Source organism: Oncorhynchus tshawytscha, unplaced genomic scaffold, assembly GCF_018296145.1.
Source record: "Oncorhynchus tshawytscha isolate Ot180627B unplaced genomic scaffold, Otsh_v2.0 Un_contig_2903_pilon_pilon, whole genome shotgun sequence".
Lineage (NCBI taxonomy): Eukaryota > Metazoa > Chordata > Actinopteri > Salmoniformes > Salmonidae > Oncorhynchus > Oncorhynchus tshawytscha.
In genome coordinates, this window is record NW_024609804.1 from 499,895 (window position 1) to 521,707 (window position 21,813).

A 21,813-nucleotide genomic window follows, 5' to 3' on the forward strand; every position below is an offset into this window, starting at 1 on the left:
GCCGCTGCAAAAGTATCAGAATTGTTCACTTCTCTCATTGACTTCTCAAACCCAGGCTTGGTCTGCTTCCCAAGCGTTCTCTGAAGTCTCGCGTTTTTACGTATCTGGGTTTAGAAACTGGTAGTGGGGGAACAGGATGTTCCACGCAGGCGCACATCATTCTTCAGAATAAAGGATACGTCAGAATTGTGCAGTCGAGACGACAACTTCTGTTTCGCTTTCAAATGTATTACTACTGGTATGTAATAGCACGTTATAATATCGAAAGAACATGTAATAACATGCTAGGTAACAAATACGTCAAGTTATTATCACGTTTGATAAAGGTTTTATGTGCTATTTTTATGTCAAAACGCGTGAGTGAACGTGATCACCCTTTTTTTTTTTACAAATCACATAGTGACTTTGGGTTAGTCTGAGTGGATGTATATAATTTTGTCAAGGTCATTTCATTAAGGATCAATTTATTTGAGATTTCTGGGTTCGTTTTACATGTCGTTTTTGGTTTTGTGTAAAATTCACGAAATGGTAAAATGGCGGTTCCCCCTCGGTCTGCATCAACGCACTTCGGTGCAGCAGAGATATTCGGTGCAACTGAGATATTCAGTTGTATCTGTCTATCTATAAATGTTACTATGGTGTGAACGGAAATGCTTTTGGTTTTTGATATGAATAATACAGTGAGACAAGGTTATTCAGGAAAATAGTACGTAGTGCTGCCTAAAACATACTGCAACCTTGTACTAAATGGTTTTTGAGGCATTTATGTGAATTCAGGAAATCTACTATAGATTAATTGCATTTAAGTTGTGTAGCCTAATTTCAAGTGTATACATTGTCTTATGTGAATTAATTAATGTTTTGTCAATGCTTAGCTTCCAGATCTATTGAAATGAGATCAGTGCTTGACTTGGACAGGAGCTCATCAGAGCTGAGTACCAGCACCTCAATGTTCTACTGTTTGAGCTCATGTTCCTCTTATAGAATATTAGCTCAACAGTATTGTGGAGCTCCTGCACCTAAAATAAACCATATTTTTAGAGAATAAAGTAAGTCTTGACAGTTCTGGCACTAACTTTTGTGTCCGTTTCTCTTTATTACTACTGGCTGACAGATTAAGTCTGAGGCCGGTAACATCAACAGTGAGGACAAACCCAACCTGCCTCTCTCCTTCCACACTGAGTCCAAACCTACAGTCACTGGGTCCAGATTGTGACAGTGGAGCCCAGTTTGCACTGCAGGATCCAGAGATGGCATCAGTGAAGCTGGAAGACTGCAGTCAAACACTGGAGCTGAATGTCAACATTAAAGATGAAGAAGAGGAGGAGATTGGAATATCTGTTTCTCGTGGTAAGAGCAGGTTCTGTCTAACTAAGTTGGTGTTTTTCATTCCAACTTCCCACTGTGCAGGAAAAGTTGCTGTAGAACTGTTTAATTTTATTTCACCTTTATTTAACCAGGTAGTCCAGATGAGAACAAGTTCTCATTTACAACTGCGACCTGGCCAAGATAAAGCAAAGCAGTGCGACACAAACACAGAGTTACACATGGGATAAACAAACGTACAGTCAATAACACAATAGAAACATATATATGCAGGTTGTGAAAATGTAGTAAGATTAGGGAGGTAAGGAAATAAATAGGCCGTAGTGGTGAAATATTTACAATTTAGTATTAACACTGGAGTGATAGATGTGCAAGTAGAGATACTGGGGTGCAAAAGAGCAAAAATAAATAACAATATGGGGATGAGGTAGTTGGGTGGGCTATTTACAGATGGGCTGTGTACAGGTGCAGTGATCGGTAAGCTGCTCTGATAGCTGATGCTTAAAGTTAGTGAGGGAGATATGTCTCCAGCTAAAGTGATTTTTGCAATTTGTTCCAGTCATTGGCAGCAGAGAACTGGAAGAACATGTGGCCAAATGAGGACTTGGCTTTGGGGATGACCAGTGAAATATACCTGCTGGATCGCTTGCTACGGGTGGGTGTTGCTATGGTGACCAGTGAGCTGAGATAAGGCGGGGCTTTACCTAGCAAAGACGTATTGATGACCTGGAGCCAGTGGGTTTTGTGACCAATATGAAGCAAGGGCCCAGCCAACAAGAGCGTACAGGTCGCAGTGGTGGGTAGTATATGGGTCTTTGGTGACAAAACAGACAAGACTGTGATAGACTACATCCAATTTGCTGAGTAGAGTGTTGGAGGCTATTTTGTAAATTACGTCGCCGAAGTCAAGGATCGGTAGGATAGTCCGTTTTACGAGGGTATGTTCGGCAGCATGAATGAAGGAGGCTTTGTTGCGAAATAGGAAGCCGACTCTAGATTTAATTTTGGTTTGGGGATGCTTAATGTGAGTCTGGAAGGAGAGTTTACAGTCTAACCAGACACCTAGGTATTTGTAGGTATAGAGTAGTGATGCTAGTCGGGCGGGCGGGTGCGGTCAGTGATCGGTTGAAGAGGATGGATCTAGTTTTACTAGCATTTAAGAGCAGTTGGAGGCCTTGGAAGGAGTGTTGTATGGCATTGAAGCTTGTCTGGAGGTTAGTTAACACAGTGTCCAAAGTATACAGAATGGTGTTGTCTGCGTAGAGGTGGATTAGAGAATCACCAGCAGCAAGAGCGACATCATTGATATATACAGAGAAAAGAGTCGGCCCGAGATTTGAACCCTGTGGCACCCTCATAGAGATTGCCAGGGGTCCAGACAACAGGCCCTCCAATTTGACACACTGAACTCTATCTGAGAAGTAGTTGGTGAACCAGGCAAGGCAGTCATTTGAGAAACCAAGGCTGTTGAGTCTGCCGATAAGAATAAGGTGATTGACAGTCGAAAGCCTTGGCCAGATCGATGAAGATGGCTGCACAGTACTGTCTGTTATCGATGGTGGTTATGATATCGTTCAGGACTTTGAGCGTGGCTGAGGTGCACCCATGACCAACTCGGAAACCAGATTGCATAGCGGAGAAGGTAACTTGGCTTTCGAAGACTTTAGAAAGGCAGGGCAGGATTTCATGATGAACTGTTTCAATTAGAAGGTAGATATTATTTCATGCGACTGAGACTTGGTGGTTTGACACCAGTATTGTCAGCATTTGTTTTATTCACTGAGCTATCTGGAGTGATCAGAGAGGAGACTAAAGAAGTGAAGTAGACAAACTGCCAGTGTTTAAAGTTCTATGAAGTGAGTCTGTGTAGTTACTAACCCTTGTGATAGTGAGTGGAGGATGATATAGCTCATAATTTTCATGACTTATGAGGTACTTTTAGAATAATTTTATTCCCCTTTTGTATTGCACAGCCTACTGATATGAATACATACAGTACATTCGGAAAGTATTCAGACCCCTTGACCTTTTCCACATTTTGTTACGTTACAGCCTTATTCTAAAATGGATTAAATGAAAAACGTTCCTCATCAATCTACCCACAATACCCCATAATGACAAAGCAAACGCAGGGTTTTAGAAATGTTTAAACATTTATAAAAAAAACGTAAAACAATTGCCTTATTTACATAAGTATTCAGACCCTTTGCTATGAGACTCGACATTGAGCATCTTGTTTCCATTGATCATCCTTGAGATATTTCTTCAACTTGATTGTTGTCAACCTGTGGTAAATTTAATTGATTGGACATGATTTGGAAAGGCACACATCTGTCTATATAAGGTTCCACATTTGACAGTGCGTTTCAGAGCAAAAACCAAGCCATGAGGTGGAAGGAATTGTCCGTAGATCTCCATGAAAGGAAAAATTCACAAGCTGGTTAAATGGCGGCACCCGCTCGGTCTGCGTCAATGGACTGCAGTGCAGACAGTGTGGATGCAGCAGAGAGACAATTTTACTGTTTTGAAACCAAATTTAATGATTGTGTTTTCTACATGTGTAATAATATTGACACATTCAGTTTGTGTTCATCTATAAACGTTAATATGGTGTGAACAGGAAATACAATTGTTTTTTGAAGTAAAACAGTGAATAAAGGTTATTAACGAAAATATCACATAGTGATGCCTAAAACAAACTAACCTTGTACTAAATAGTTTGAGTCATTTATGCATTTATCTACTACAGGTTAAGTTTTAGATCAAATGTATTGTGGAGCTCCTGCACCTACAGTGGGGAGAACAAGTATTTGATACACTGCCGATTTGCAGGTTTTCCTACTTACAAAGCATGTAGAGGTCTGTAATTTTTATCATAGGTACACTTCAACTGTGAGAGACGGAATCTAAAACAAAAATCCAGAAAATCACATTGTATGATTTTTATTTTGCATTTTATTGCATGACATAAGTATTTGATCACCTACCAACCAGTAAGAATTCCGGCTCTCACAGACCTGTTCGTTTTTCTTTAAGAAGCCCTCCTGTTCTCCACTCATTACCTGTATTAACTGCACCTGTTTGAACTCGTTACCTGTATAAAAGACACCTGTCCACATACTCAATCAAACAGACTCCAACCTCTCCACAATGGCCAAGACCAGAGAGCTGTGTAAGGACATCAGGGATCAAATTGTAGACCTGCACAGGGCTGGGATGGGCTACAGGACAATAGGCAAGCAGCTTGGTGAGAAGGCAACAACTGTTGGCGCAATTATTCGAAAATGGAAGAAGTTCAAGATGACGGTCAATCACCCTCGGTCTGGGGCTCCATGCAAGATCTCACCTCGTGGGGCATCAATAATCATGAGGAAGGTGAGGGATCAGCCCAGAACTACACGGCAGGACCTGGTCAATGACCTGAAGAGAGCTGGGACCACAGTCTCAAAGAAAACCATTAGTAACACACTACGCCGTCATGGATTAAAATCCTGCTCAAGCTAGCGCATCTCCAGGCCCATCTGAAGTTTGCCAATGACCATCTGGATGATCCAGAGGAGGAATGGGAGAAGGTCATGTGGTCTGATGAGACAAAAATAGAGCTCTTTGGTCTAAACTCCACTCGCCGTGTTTGGAGGAAGAAGAAGGATGAGTACAACCCCAAGGACACCATCCCAACCGTGAAGCATGGAGGTGGAAACATCATTCTTTGGGGATACTTTTCTGCAAAGGGGACAGGACGACTGCACCGTATTGAGGGGAGGATGGATGGGGCCATGTATCGCGAAAGATCTTGGCCAGTTACAACCTCCTTCCCTCAGTAAGAGCATTGAAGATGGGTCTGGCTGGGTCTTCCAGCATGACAACGAGGAAACACACAGCCAGGGTTACTAAGTGGCTCTTGTGATAAGAAGCATCTCAAGGTCCTGGAGTGGCCTAGCCAGTCTCCAGACCTGAACCCAATAGACAATCTTTGGAGGGAGCTGAAAGTCCGTATTGCCCAGTGACAGCCTTGTGAAACCTGAAGGATCTGGAGAAGGTCTGTATGGAGGAGTGGGCCAAAATCCCTGCTGCAGTGTGTGCAAACCTGGTCAAGAACTACAGGAAACGTATGATCTCTGTAATTGCAAACAAATGTTTCTGTACCAAATATTAAGTTCTGCTTTCCTGATGTATCAAATACTTATGTCATGCAATAAAATGCAAATTAATTACTTGAAAATCATACAATGTGATTTTCTGGATTTTTGTTTTAGATTCTGTCTCTCACAGTTGAAGTGTACCTATGATTTAAAAAAAGTACAGACCTCTACAATCTTTGTAAGTAGGAAACACTGCCGATTTTGCAGGTTATCAAATACTTGTTCTCCCCACTGTAAATATAAACAGTACCGGCACCCAAAATGAGTATCGGCAACTATTTCAGTCCAAGTGAATTGAATTAGATAATTGAACAAGAAAAAATACAATATATTTAATAGAGAATAAAGAAAGTGTCAGTTCTGTCAAAATAATAACTTTTTTGTCTGCTTCACTTAAACTCCTTGCTGACTCATGTATGAGGCCAGTAACATCAACAGTGAGGACAAACCCAGCCTGTCTCTCTCCTTCCACACTGAGTCCAAACCTACAGTCACTGGGTCCTGATAGTGACAGTGAAGCCCAGTTTGCTCTGCAGGATCCAGAGATGGCATCAGTGAAGCTGGAAGACTGCAGTCAAACACTGGAGCTGAATGTCAACATTAAAGATGAAGAAGAGGAGGAGGAGATTGGGAAATCTGTTGCTCATGGTAAGAGCAGGTTCCACCCCTTTTTAGCTTTCATCTCTTACCCACTTTTAGAATAGTTTTATTCCCCTTTTGTGTTGTACAGCCTACTGATATGAACACATACACTACCAGCCTACTGATATGAATACATATAGTACCAGACTACTGATATATATATATTTTTTAATTTTACCTTTATTTAACCAGGCAAGTCAGTTAAGAACAAATTCTTATTTTCAATGACGGCCTAAGAACAGTGGGTTAACTGCCTGTTCAGGGGCAGAACGACAGATTGTCGTGGGTTTGTCAGCTCGGGGTTTGAACTTGCAACCTTCCGGTTGCTAGTCCAACACTCTAACCACTAACCCTTGTGATAGTGAGTGGAGGATGATATGAAATGAGTCAGCCTACTAGTTACTAACCCTTGTGATATATGAATACATACACTACCAGCCTACTGATATGAATACATACACTACCAGCCTACTGATATGAATACATACACTACCAGCCTACTGATATGAATACATACACTACCAGCCAACAGTTTGGACACACCTACTCATTCAAGGGTTTTTCTTTATTTTTACTATTTTCTACATTGTAGAATAATAGTGTTGTCATCAAAACATATTAAATACACATACGCAATAATGTATTAACCAAAAAAAGTGTTAAACAAATCAAAATATATTTTATATTCTTCAAAGTATATAATCAAAATATATTTTATATTCTTCAAAGTAGCCACCTTTGCCTTGATGACAGCTTTGCACACTCTTGGCATTCTCTCAACCAGCTTCAAGAGGTAGTCAGTCACCTGTAATGCATTTCAATTAACGTGTGTGAAAGAGTGGAATTTCATTCCTTCTTAATGTGTTTGAGCCAATCAGTTGTGTTGTGACAAGGTAGGGCTGGTATACAGAATATAGGCCTATTTGGTAAAAGATCAAGTCCATAATGTGGCAAGAACAGCTCAAATAAACCATTTGTTACAGAATTTTAGTTAGTCCAACATAATGCTAGAGCTAATTAAGTTTGTTCATTCCAACTTCCCACTCTGCATGAAAAGTTGCATTAGAACTGTTTCAATGAGAAGGTAATGTTATTTCATGCTACTGAGACTTGGTGGTTTGACACTGGTATTGCCAGCCGTTGTTTTATTCACTGGGCTATCTGGAGTGATCAGAGAACAGACTGAAGAAGTAAAGTAGACAAACTGACAGTGTTTTAAAGTTCTATGAAATGAGTCTGTGTAGTTACTAACCCTTGTGATAGTGAGTAGAGGATGATATGAAATGAGTCTGTAGTTACTAACCCTTGTGATAGTGAGTGGAGGATGATATGAAATGAGTCTGTGTAGTTACTAACCCTTGTGATAGTGAGTGGAGGATGATATGAAATGAGTCTGTAGTTACTAACCCTTGTGATAGTGAGTGGAGGATGATATGAAATGAGTCTGTGTAGTTACTAACCCTTGTGATAGTGAGTGGAGGATGATATGAAATGAGTCTGTGTAGTTACTAACCCTTGTGATAGTGAGTGGAGGATGATATGAAATGAGTCTGTGTAGTTACTAACCCTTGTGATAGTGAGTGGAGGATGATATGAAATGAGTCTGTGTAGTTACTAACCCTTGTGATAGTGAGTGGAGGATGATATGAAATGAGTCTGTGTAGTTACTAACCCTTGTGATAGTGAGTGGAGGATGATATGAAATGAGTCTGTGTAGTTACTAACCCTTGTGATAGTGAGTGGAGGATGATATGAAATGAGTCTGTGTAGTTACTAACCCTTGTGAGAGGAGGATGATATGAAATGAGTCTGTGTAGTTACTAACCCTTGTGATAGTGAGTGGAGGATGATATGAAATGAGTCTGTGTAGTTACTAACCCTTGTGATAGTGAGTGGAGGATGATATGAAATGAGTCTGTGTAGTTACTAACCCTTGTGATAGTGAGTGGAGGATGATATGAAATGAGTCTGTGTAGTTACTAACCCTTGTGATAGTGAGTGGAGGATGATATGAAATGAGTCTGTGTAGTTACTAACCCTTGTGATAGTGAGTGGAGGATGATATGGCTGAGATAGTTTTAGATTAGTTTTATAACCCTTTTTGTATTGGAGGATGATATGAATTAGTACAGGTAGCCTAGTGGTTGGAGAGATGGGCCAGTAATCGAAAGGTTGCTGGAACGAATCCCTGAGCTGACAAGTTCAAAATAAACTTGGCAAAAAAATAAACGACCTCTCACTGTCAACTGCGTTTATTTTCAGCAAACTTAATGTGTAAATATTTGTATGAACATAATAAGATTCAACAACTGAGACAAAAACTTAAGAAGTTCCACAGACATGTGACAAACAGAAATTGAATAATGTGTCCCTGAACAAAGGGGGGTCAAAATCAAAAGCCACCAGCTGCATTAAGTACTACAGTGCATCTCATGGACTGTATCAGATTTGCCAGTTCTTGCTGTGAGATGTTACCCCACTCTTCCACCAAGGCACCTGCAAGATCCCGGACATTTCCTGGGGGAATGGCCCTATCCCTCACCCTCCGATCCTACAGGTCCCTGACGTGCTCAATGGGATTGAGATCCGGGCTCTTCGCTGGCCATGGCAAAACACTGACATTCCTGTCTAGCAGGTGTGATGTTCGGATGTATCGATCCTGTTCAGGTGTTGTGGTCTATTCCAAAGGCCAAAATCAACATCCTCACGAATTCTACCGATTTCATGCAGTTCTACATCATTTTAGATGACTGGAGACGTTCGCAGAATCATTTTTAATACCTCACAGATGACCAAAATGACAGACTACTTTGACACGGATAAACTGAGAATCTGAGATCAATAGAAACAACCTTTTCTATAATCCATCAATTTATTTGTTTAATTTTTATTTCACCTTTATTTAACCAGGTAGGCTAGTTGAGAACACCTTTATTTAACCAGGTAGGCTAGTTGAGAACACCTTTATTTAACCAGGTAGGCTAGTTGAGAACACCTTTATTTAACCAGGTAGGCTAGTTGAGAACACCTTTATTTGGAGGATGATTGAGAACACCTTTATTTAACCAGTGTAGGCTGGAGGATGATATATTTAAAGGTAGGCTAGTTGAGAACACCTTTATTTAACCAGGTAGGCTAGTGAGATTTGTAGGCTAGTTGAGAACACCTTTATTTAACCAGTAGGCTAGTGAGAACACCTTTATTTAACCAGGGAGTTGATGATATTTAACCAGTCTAGTTAGTTACTAACCTTGGTAGGCTAGTGGAGGATTTATTTAACCAGGTAGGCTAGTTGAGAACACCTTTATTTAACCAGGTAGGCTAGTTGAGAACAGTCTGTTAGTTACTAACCTTTAGTGAGTGGAGGCTAGTTGAGAACAAGTTCTCATTTACAACTGCGACCTGGCCAAGATAAAGCATAGCAGTGCAACAGAAACAACACAGTCAATAACATAATAGAAAACAAAGTCTATATACAGTGTGTGCAAATGGCATGAGGAGGTATGGCAATAAATAGGCCATAGTAGCAAAGTGATTACAATTTAGCAGATGAACACTGGAGTGATAGATGAGTAGATGATGATGAGCAGATGAGGACAAACCCAGCCTGCTTCTCTCCTTCCACAGTGAGTCCAAACCTACAGTCACTGGGTCCTGATTGTGACAGTGGAGCCCAGTTTGTACCGCAGGATCCAGAGATGGCATCAGTGAAGCTGGAAGACTGCAGTCAAACACTGGAGTTGAATGTCAATATTAAAGATGAAGAGGAGGAGGAGGAGATTGGGACATCTGTTAATCATGGTAAGACCAGGTTCTATCTACATTTGTTGTTCCTTTCAACTTCCCACTGTGTATGAAAAGTTGCAGTAGAACTGTTTCATGATGAACTGTTTCAATGAGAAGGTAGATGTTATTTCATGCTACTCAGACTTGCATACCAGTATTGCCAGCATGTGTTCAATTCACTGGGCTGTCCTGAGTGATCAGAGAGTAGAATAAAGAAGTGAAGTAGACACGCTGCCAGTATTTTAAAGTTCTACAAAATTAGTATTTTAAAAACAAAATAAAAATATTTAACCTTTTATCAAGTCAGTTAAGAACAAATTATTATTTACATTGACGGCCTACCTCCCGGGCCAAACCCGGACGATGCTGGTCCAATTGATCGCTACCCTATGGGACTCCTAATCACGGTCGGTTGTGATACAGCCTGGTTACTAACCCTCAGATAGTGAGTGGAGGATGATATGGCTTTTACCCACTTTTAGAATAGTTTTATTCCCCTTTTCTATTGTACAGCCTACTGATATGAATACATATGTTACCAGCCTACTGATATGAATACATATGTTACCAGCCTACTGATATGAATACATATGTCACCCGGTACGGCCAGAAGAGGCCTGGCCACCCATTTGAGCCTGGTTCCTCTTTACGTTTCTTCCTTGGTTCCTCTTGCTGTGGAGTTTTTCGTGGCCACTTTGCTGCTACATTTGCATTGCTTGCTCTTTGTGGTTTTAAGCTGGCTTTCTGTAGAACACTTTGTAAAAAGGGCTTCATAAAATACATTTGATTGACATGTATATCACACCAACTGACTGTTTCTTCTGATGTTGTTCACACAGGAGACCATGTTGAGACATTCTCTACATCCAGAGAGCAACAGCAGAAAGATCACAGAGCTAAGAGGTCTCACCCCTGCCCACATTGTGAGGAAATATTCCCATTTCTATCAAAGCTAAAAGTACACCTAAAAATACACAGAGGAGAGAATCAATATTCCTATACTGACGGTGAGAAGAATTTCACAACATCCAAGACTGTGACAGTTCATCAGAGAGTGCATACAGGAGAGAAGCTGTTCTCCTGCTCTGACTGTGTAAAATGCTTCACAACATCAGCTAGGCTAAAAGTTCACCAGAGAACACACACAGGAGAGAAGCCTTACTCCTGCTCTGACTGTGTGGCGAGTTTCTCTCTACTGTGCAACTTAAAACGTCATGAACGTATACACACAGGAGAGAAGCTTTACTCCTGCTCTGACTGTGCATCAAGTTTCTCTCTACTGTGCAACTTAAAACGACATGAACGTATACACACAGGAGAGAAGCCTTACTCCTGCTCTGATTGTGGAAACAGTTATTCTCTACTGGGCCACTTAAAAAGACACCAACATATACATACAGGAGAGAAGCCTTACTCCTGCTCTGACTGTGGAAAGAGTTTCTCTCGACTGGGCCACTTAAAAACACATAAACATATACATACAGGAGAGAAGCCTTACTCCTGCTCTGACTGTGTAAAATGCTTCATAACATCAACTGAGCTAAAAGTTCATAAGAGAACACACACAGGAGAGAAGCCTTACTCCTGCTCTTATTGTGTAAAATGCTTCACAACATCAACTAGGCTAAAAGTTCATAAGAGAACACACACAGGAGAGAAGCCTTACATCTGCTCTAACTGTGCGGCAAGTTTCTCTCTACTGTGCCACTTAAAACGACATGAAACTATACACACAGGGGTGAAGCCTTACTCCTGCTCTGACTGTGCGGCGTGTTTCTCTCTACTGTGCAACTTAAAACGACATGAACGAATACACACAGGAGAGAAGCCTTATCACTGCACTGACTGTGAGAAGAGATTCTACAGATTGGGCCATTTAAAAAGACACCAATGTATACATAAAGGAGAGAAGCCTCATCAGCTCTCTCAGACCAGCTAAGATTAGACACTCCACTTAATTCTCATCTCATAAAATAATTGGCAACGTTGAATTGGATCAAATACATCCTGTGGTGGAAAAAGTACCTAACGGTCAGACTGAGTGAAAGTAATGAAACCTTAATAGAAAATTACTCAATTAAAAGTGAGTCACCCAGTAAAATACTACTTCAGTAAAAGTATTTGCTTGTAAATATACTTAAATATCAAAAGTAAAAGTATTAATAATTTCAAATTCCTGAAATTAAGCAAACCAGATGGAACAATTGTCTTGTTTTAAAAAAATATTACAGACAGCCAGGGGCAGACTCCAACACTCAGACATCATTTACAAACAAAGCATTTGTGTTTAGTAAGTCTGCCAGATCAGAGGCAGTAGAGATGACCAGGGATGTTTTCTTGATAAGTGTGTGAATTGGACCATTTTCTGTCATGCTAATCATAAAAATGTAACGAGTACTTTTGGGTGTCAGGGAAAATGTATGGAGTAAAAATAAAATGATTTTCTTTAGGAATATAGTGAAATAAAAGTTGTCAACAATATAAATAGTGAAGTACAGATACCCCCAAAAACTTCTAAATTAGTTTAAATAATTTTTACTTAAGTACTTTACACCACTGCATGCATCCATGCCGTGTGTCAGCATTGCAGGCTGGTGGTGTGATGGTTGGGGTGTGTTTTCAGGACACACATTGGGGCCCTTGATAAAAGTTGAGCAATGTTTGAATGCCACAGGATATCTAAATAATCACTGCCAATCAGGTGCATCCCTTCATGGCAGCAGTGTATCCATCTGCAAATAGATTTATTCAGCAGGATTATGCCACAAGGCTTGTCCAGGAATGGTTCCAAGAACATGACAGTGAATTCAGTTTACTGCAGTGGCCTGACGAGTCACCAGATCTCAATCCAATTGTGCATCTGTGGGAGGAGATGGAAGGAGCTATTCAGAGTAGATCCACTCCCAGCCAACTTGACACAATTGTGGGAAGGATTGGAGTCAACATGGGCCAGCATCCCTGTGGAACACCTTCAACACCTTGTAGAGTCTATGCCCCGATGAATTGAGGCTGTTCTGAGGACAAGGGGGGGGGGACTCAATATTAGGAATGTGTTCCTAATGTTTGTGCACTCAGTGTATATCAGATAAAGATGGCGTGATCAGTTCTCAGCATTATTTTCGGTGTATTATTTTATTACTAAGCTTTTGTTTAATGATAAACAGGGAATGAATGAACTGTTTATTAAACTGTATTTTAATATTAGATTCATTATTTTAGTCATTGATGATGAATGTATTTGAATAACTGTGTTGAAGTTGATTGATCTGGCGGCAGGTAGCCAGCGGTTAAGAGTGTTGGGCCAGTAACTGAAAGGTTGCTGGTTTGAATCCCGAGCCGACTAGGTGAACAATCTGTCAAGGCAATTAACCCTTATTTGTCCTGTAAGTCTCTCTGGATAAGAACATCTGCTAAATGACAAGAATGTAATGAAAAAATATGTTTGTACATACATGTTTTCTCTCTTGTGTATAATTCAATGAAATAAACTCTTTAAAAACAGCCGGAAGAGTTTGTGCATATATTATGACGACATTTTGTGAAGTTTTCATTTTCGTTTTGGGCTTTGTGTAAGGGTTTTTTCGGCTGTTTGGGCACACACATTTTTTCTTGGAGGCAAGTCGGTAGCCGAAGTTTAAGCCCATTCATTTGTGATTGGTCAACAGCACTCAACATTAATGACAGATTTGAGTTATCTATTTTGAGGAAGTGGCGATAGACCCTTTTTCAGTACTCAACACGCTGACGTCACTCACAGATGTGTGCGACTCTTGGCAGCAGTCGTCTAGATGTACGTTTTTATTACTTCCAAACAAAATATCTTTGAGTTTATATACGCTTACAATGTTTTGATTCTAACTTGAACAGTCGCTAAGATCACAGAACGCTTTCGTTCATTGATAAAGGCTATAGCGAAAGCCATTTTACTGGTTAAAGTGTTGTTGTTTTTTTAAGTATAATGCAGTTGATTTGTGATGATGACACAAACATATGAAGTAGGACATTCATACAAGCCTTAAAATACCATTTTAATTTGTAAACAGAGAAAGGGTTCTATGGCGTGTCAAAATGGACAAACAGTGCTACTGACACCTTTTCTCGTTTTTCAAGCAAAGGTCTTTTAAGGGAGTATGAGAGCACAATCGTTAGGTTCGCCTAGCCTTTTTAAGAGATGACAAAAGCAGTTTTCTTTATAAAATAAATGAATATTTATAGCACATGCTTAGAGCAAATCCATCTCTAAATAAATGTAACTCCAATGGAACCCTAATTAAAGGGATAGTCCAATCAAATTGCAAATGTCCACCTTGGTTTCTTCACCCTGTAAACAATCCAAATTATGTGCACGTCAACAGTGAAGTTCTCAAGATGGAGGACTTTCAGTACAGCAGTGTTCCCCAATCCTAGTCCCAAAGGGTGTACATGTATGTTTTTGCCCTCACACTCACATACCTTATTCAGTTCAAAGGCTTGAGTTGCTTAGTTGAATCCAGTGTGTGAGTGTTAGGGGCAAAAACAAACAAGCTCATGGATCCCCAGGACCAGGATTGGAAAACAATGTAGCACATACCAAAAGGTGTGATAATGCAAATTATATGCAATTATCATTTTGCTCATTTGTTTGCATATAATTTGCATAAGCATCCCACTTTTTTCTCTGTACTGAAAGTGCTTTATATTGAAAACTTGACTGCTAACATGCAAACTTTTTGGCATTGTATTAACAGTGGACTAATGAACAAAACACGACGAGGACGTTTTTTTTGTTGTCAAAACTTCCCTTTCATAGAGCTCCATTAAAGGAGTAGTTCACTATTTTACAACTTGAAGTCCTGTATGTAAGATTACTTGGTTTGTATTCAGGGGACTAGGTGTGTACTCAATATTTGTGGTGTGTACTCAGGAGATGAATCTCTGATCTTAGCAGTGCCTTTCTTACACCTTCACAGCATTGCACTGTGGTTCTTCAGTGTTTTCCTGCCGCTGTTCGAACGGATAAAACATTTGTTGATCTTTACAAAATGTCTCCTGTTTCTGTCATTTCCATCCACGTTGCAATTGTTTTGCTAAATGTTTTTGTTGTAGACTTGGCCCAATGGAGACCTGTCCAGTGATGCCATCTCTAGATCCTGCAGTGCAACAAGTCTCCACTGTCAATCAGGACCCAGTGACTGTAGGTTTAGAATCTGTTTTGAAGGCAGTGTGAAAGGAGAGAGGCAGGCTGGGTTTGTCCTCACTGTTAATCTGTCAACTCTGTCTGAGATCAACCTCCTCCCTTATGCAGGCCACACCCCCTCCCATTGTTACTGTGTGTATGAACACATTTTGAACAATGGCTTCCTAAAATTCTGTGGTGCTTACTAACCCAATAGGAAAGGTTCTGGTAGATGTGGGACATTACATGTGAGGTCACAGTTCTTTCACTCTGAAGATTCATATCAATGACTCACCTTGAAATGGGCCATCAATACCAGAGTTCTACAATACTATTTACATAATCAACTAGGCATTTTAACAGTCTGACCCTCTATATAGTCTTGGGTATATATTGAGCTCTAACACAGGGGCGTGGAAAAGTTCTGTTGAAATGAATACTGTAGTGATGTGAGAAAGGTAACACAAGCTTCCTCTCTGGTTCCCTTCCCCAATACTAACTGGGTCATTACATTACAATATAATGCTAACATATGGAATTGTTTTAAGAAGGTCATACCATGGATTGTTTAGATAATTGATTTAGACTTTTAGGACATTAGGTATAAAAATATATATATTGAATTTGGCCTTTACTACTATATCCCATCAAAACACATTAAATGACACCTTCATTAAAAAAACGAATGGTGAAAACTGATCAACACGTCATCAATATCTGATACATTTAGTATTTTATTAGGATCCCCAGTGGCTACTCTTCCTGGGGTCAAACAGGAAACACAAAAAATATATAATATACATACAGTGGGGCAAAAAAGTCACATTGTAGGATTTTTAATGAATTTATTTGCAATTTTATTTAAAACTATACACAAGAGAAGATGTTGCCCGGGAACAAATTAATGTACAAACATATCAATTAACCTCAACAGTTATTAAAATAAATTCATCAATGACTAAAACAATGAATCTAGCATTAAAAGGCCATTTAATAAACACTAGTCAATTCATAGCCTGTTTATCATGAAACAAAACGTGTTTGGTAATAAAAAAAAATAATCCACCGAAACTAATGCAGAAAACTGATCATCGTTATCTGATACAGTGCATTCATAAAGTATTCAAACTGCTTGACTTTTTCCACCTTTTGTTACATTACAGCATTATTATAAAATGCATCAATCTACACACAACACTCCAAAATTACAACAAAAATCAGGTTTTTCAAAATTTTCGCAAACATTGTCTTAGCTGTGTGCTTAGGGTCATTGTGTGAGGCCCTGAGCACTCTGGAGCAGGTTTTCATCAAACCTGACTACCAAAGTCCATTTGATGTCACAAAGCTGGCCAGTACTTTAAAATATATCCTGTTGTCCTGGTTTCCAGTAGTTTGTAGAAGAGGATGTCTTCCTTAATTGACCCTCCAAAAACAACGGACATATACCAGGAGCTGTGCCAGGCCCGCCACGTCTGTTGACTCATCTAGCTGTAACGGACATATACCAGGAGTTGTGCCAGGTCCGCCACGTCTGTTGACTCATCTAGCTGTAACGGACATATACCAGGAGCTGTGCCAGGCCCGCCACGTCTGTTGACTCATCCAGCTGTAACGGACATATACCAGGAGCTGTGCCAGGCCCGCCACGTCTGTTGACTCATCTAGCTAACGGTAACCGGAGCTGTGCCAGGCCCGCCACGTCTGTTGACTCATCCAGCTGTAACGGACATATACCAGGAGCTGTGCCAGGCCCGCCACGTCTGTTGACTCATCTAGCTGTAACGGACATATACCAGGAGCTGTGCCAGGCCCGCCACGTCTGTTGACTCATCTAGCTGTAACGGACATATACCAGGAGCTGTGCCAGGCCCGCCACGTCTGTTGACTCATCTAGCTGTAACGGACATATACCAGGAGCTGTGCCAGGCCCGCCACGTCTGTTGACTCATCTAGCTGTAACGGAGCTGTGCCAGGCCCGCCACGTCTGTTGACTCATCCAGCTGTAACGGACATATACCAGGAGCTGTGCCAGGCCCGCCACGTCTGTTGACTCATCCAGCTGTAACGGACATATACCAGGAGCTGTGCCAGGCCCGCCACGTCTGTTGACTCATCTAGCTGTAACGCATAGAATTATTGTCTTGTAAGGCGAAGCAGTAATTGTTCCAAACATCTGCCATGTCCCTGATGCGTCGTGAAAACTGTATAGTTTTTGGGGATTTTTCCCCCAGCCATATCTGCGGAAGCAGGAAGATTTAAGTCCTCCACAATAGTATGGTGCTTGCCTGTCCTAGCCACTCGGTAGCTCACCATATAAGACGCTTCTAGCCCCTTCTTATTAATGGTATCTGTTGCTTTTATACATGTCTTACTACTCGAAAGTAGTCTCAACTCTCGCTCAAAAAACTCCTGTGGCTTATTTTTCAAATTGGCATGTTTTGTTTCTAAATGTCTGCGCAAGAGTGAAGGTTTCATCGAGTTGTGAGATAAACACACTGTGGCTGAGGAAAGGCACATCCCTGTCTGTTGTTTGGTGTTTTGCCGGATAATGAGGCAGTAAGCTCTGACAGTTGTGATTCTGATGCAGCCCAGTGTCCATGCTAGCTGGACTAACAACAAATGGAGAATTACTGATGCTAGCATTGGATGTGCTTATGGAAGCAGAACAAATTGTGTCGTTGACAGGTGCAGTACTGCTGGTAGTACCAGTACTACCAGTAGAGCTGGGATGTGTCTATGGACGCGAGCAAAAAACTGACAAGATGCACAATGACCAGTAAAGAGAGACTAACATTCTATGATGCTCCCTTTCCTCTGCATTGTTCTCTCACAGTGAGAAACTATAGGATTACAATAGTGTTCTACACTTTCTTCATTTGATCAAATTCAACGTTGCCATTTATTTTATGAGATGAGAATTAAGAGGAGTGTCTAATCTTAGCTGGTCTGAGAGAACTGATAAGGCTTCACTCAAGTGTGTAGCCGTTGGTGTGTTTTACATTGCCCAAATCGGAAGAAGCTGTTGTCACAGTAAGAGCAGAAGAAAGGCTTCTCTCCTGTGTGTGATCTCCAATGACCATTTAGCTCAGCTGATGATTTAAATCATTTTCCACAGTCAGAGCAGGAGTAAGGCTACTGTCCATTATGTATAACTTGGTGTCTTTTTAACTGGCCCATTTGAGAGAAACTCTTCCTACAGTCAGAGCAGGACTAAGGATTCTCTCCTCTATGTATACCTTGGTGACTTTTTAAGTGGCTCGATTGAGAGAAATTAGCCCCACAATCAGAGCAAGAGTAAGGCTTTTCTCCTGTGTGTATACGTTCATGTTCTTTTAGGTGGATCGGTTGAGAGAAATTCACGCTACAGTCAGAGCAGAAGTAAGGCATTTCTCCAGTGTGAGTTCTCCGGTGAACTTTTAGAACAGTTGCTGTTGTGAAGCATTTTCCACAATCAGAGCAAGAGTAAGGCTTTTCTCCTGTGTGTATACGTTCATGTTTTTTTAGGTGGCTCAGTTGAGAGAAACTCGCGCTACAGTCAGAACAGATATAAGGCTTTTCTCCAGTGTGTGTTCTCCGGTGAACTTTTAGAATAAAGCATTTTCCACAATCAGAGCAAGAGTAAGGCTTTTCTCCTGTGTGTATACGTTCATGTTGTTTTAGGTGGCTCCGTTGAGAGAAACTCGCGCTACAGTCAGAGCAGAAGTAAGGCTTTTCTCCAGTGTGTGTTCTCTGGTGAACTTTTAGAACAGCTGATGATATAAAGCCATTTCCACAGTCAGAGCAAGAGTAAGGCTTCTCTCCTGTGTGTATACGTTCATGTTGTTTTAGGCTGCTCGAGTGAGAGAAACTCTTTCTACAGTCAGAGCAGGAGTAAGGCTTCTGTCCTTTATGTATAGCTTGGTGACTTTTTAAGTGGCTCGATTGAGAGAAATTCGCCCCACAGTCTGAGCAGGAGTAAGGCTTCTCTCCTGTGTGTATACATTCATGTTGTTTTAGGTGGCTCAGTTGAGAGAAACTCTTTCCACAGTCAGAGCAGGAGTAAGGCTTCTCTCCTGTGTGTGTTCTCTGATGAACTTTTAACTGAGCTGATGTTGTGAATCTCTTCCCACAGTCAGTGCAGGAATACAGATTATCCCCTGTATGTATTTTTAGGTGTATTTTTAGCTTTGATAGAACTGGGAAAATCCCCTCACAATGTGGGCAGTGGTGAGACCTGTTATCTCTGTGATCTTCCTGCTGTTGCTCTCTGGATGTAGAGAATGTCTCAACATGATCTCCTGTGTGAACATCAGAAGAACCAGTCAGTTGGTGTAATATACAGTACCAGTCAAAAGTGTGGACAAACCTACTCATTCAAGGGTTTTTCTTCATTTTTACTATTTTCTACATTGAATAATAATAGTGAAACATCAAAACTATGAAATAACCATATGGAATCATGTAACCAAAAAAACGTGTTAAACGAATCAAAATATATTGTATTTTGCCGTATGGAATCATGTAGTAACCCCCCTCCCAAATAGCTTGTATTTTAGATTGTTCAAAGTATCCACCCCTTGCCTTGACAGCTTGGCACAGTCTTGGCACCATCTATTTTTTGTCAAATAAAATATCAAATCGATCAATAGTGTAGACATTGTTAATGTCTATCGTGGCTGGAAACGGCTGGTTTTCTTATGGAATATCTACATAGGCGTACAGAGGCCCATTATCAGCAACCATCACTCCTGTGTTCCAATGGCACGTTGTGTTAGCTAATCCAAGTGTATCATTTTAAAAAGGCTAATTGATCATTACAAAACACTTTTTTTTTTAAATGATACACTTGGATTAGCTAACACAACATTACATTGGAACACAGGAGTGATGGAGTGATGATTATATATTTTTTTTAAGCAGTTTCCAGCCACAATAGTCATTTGCAACATTAACAATGTCTACACTGTTTTTCTGATCAATTTTATATTTTATTGGACAAAAAATGTGCTTTTCTTTCAAAACAAGGACATTTCTAAGTGACCACAAACTTTTGAACGGTAGTGTATGTATTCATGTCAGTAGGCTGGTAGTGTATGTATTCATGCCAGTAGGCTGGTAGTGTATGTATTCATGTCAGTAGGCTGGTAGTGTATGTATTCATGTCAGTAGGCTGTACTGTACAATACAAAAGGGGAATAAAACAGTCTTGAAGGAGTTCCCACATATGCTGAGCACTTGTTGGCTGCTTTTCCCTCACTCATAGAACTTTTAAAAACACAAGCAGTTTGTCTACTTCACTTCTTTAAATCTGCTAACACTTGGCAACCCCTACCCCGGTCAACAGCCCTGCACCCCCACAGCAACTTTCCCAAGCCTCCCCCATTTCTCCACGCAAATCCAGACAGCTGATGTTCTGAAAGAGGTGCAAAATCTGGACCCCTACAATTCAGCTGGGCTAGACAATCTAGACCCTTTCTTTCTAAAATTATCCACCGCAATTGTTGCAACCTCTATTACTGGCCGGTTCAACCTTTTCATATCGTCTGAGATCCCCAAAGATTGAAAGCTGCTGCAGTCATCCCCCTCTTCAAAGGGGGAGACACTCTAGACCCAAACTGTTACAGACCTATATCTATCCTACCCTGCCTTTCTAAGGTCTTCGAAAGCCATGTTAACAAACAGATCACCGACCATTTCGAATCCCACCGTACCTTCTCCACTATGCAATCTGGTTTCCGAGCTGGTCATGGGTGCACCTCAGCCCCGCTGAGGGTGGGGTGCCACAGGGTTCAATTCTCAGTGCGACTCTTTTCTCTGTATTAATCAATGATGTCGCTCTTGCTGCTGGTGATTCTCTGATCCACCTCTATGCAGACAACACCATTCTGTATACCTCTGGCCCTTCTTTGGACACTGTGTTAATTAACCTCCAGACGAGCTTCAATGCCATACAACTCTCCTTCCGTGGCCTCCAACTGCTCTTAAATGCATGCTCCTCAACTGATTGCTGCCTGCACCTGGCTGCCCATCCAGCATCACTACTCTGGACGGTTCTGTATTAGAATATGTGGACAACTACAAATACCTAGGTGTCTGGCTAGACTGTAAACTCTCCTTCCAGACTCACATTAAACATCTCCATTCCAAAATTAAATCTAGAATCGGCTTCCTATTTTGCAACAAAGCATCCTTCACTCATGCTGCCAAACATACCCTCGTAAAACTGACTATCCTATTGATCCTTGACTTCGGCGATGTCATTTACAAAATAGCCTCCAACACTCTACTCAACAAATTGGATGCAGTCTATCACAGTGCCATCCATCTCCCTCACTAACTTTAAGCATCAGCTGTCAGAGCAGCTCACCATCCAAGTACATCATCTACAAACTGTTATTCATTTTTTTCTCCTTTGCATCCCAGTATCTCTACTTGCACATTCATCTTCTGCACATCTATCACTCCAGTGTTTAATTGCTAAATTGTAATTACTTCCCCACTACGGCCTATTTACTGCCTTACCTCATTTGCACACAGTGTATATAGACTTTTATATTGTGTTATTGACTGTACGTTTGTTTATCCCATGTGTAACTGTGTTGTTGTTGTTTGTGTCGCACTGCTTTGCTTTATCTTGGCCAGGTCGCAGTTGTAAATGGCCTACCTGGTTAAATAAAGGTGAAATAAAAAATAAATAAAATACAGATAGCCCAGCATTCCAGATAGCCCAGGGAATAAAACAAATGCTGACAATACTGGTGTCAAACCATACAAGCCTCTGTA

General features: G+C 40.8%; 2 protein-coding genes across 8 annotated transcripts in view; one reads left to right on the plus strand and one right to left on the minus strand.

Moving 5' to 3' along the window:
- Positions 1–21,813, minus strand: part of LOC112239018 (zinc finger protein OZF-like) — a 139,173-nt gene that overhangs the window by 117,016 nt on the left and 344 nt on the right. The window lies entirely within an intron of this gene.
- LOC112267657 (zinc finger protein 501-like) lies at positions 131–12,077 on the plus strand. 2 transcript variants are annotated; one of them, XM_042318359.1, is made up of 5 exons: positions 131–238; positions 1,115–1,350; positions 5,895–6,116; positions 9,738–9,911; positions 10,736–12,077. In XM_042318359.1, exons 2-5 carry the CDS (start codon positions 1,251–1,253, stop codon positions 11,833–11,835), a joined length of 1,596 nt encoding a protein of 531 aa, XP_042174293.1. In that variant the 5' UTR covers positions 131–238; positions 1,115–1,250; the 3' UTR covers positions 11,836–12,077. The 2 variants fall into 2 exon arrangements, with proteins under 2 accessions (XP_042174293.1, XP_042174294.1); XM_042318360.1 differs by lacking the exon at positions 131–238 and having other exon boundaries at positions 1,235–1,350; positions 5,890–6,116.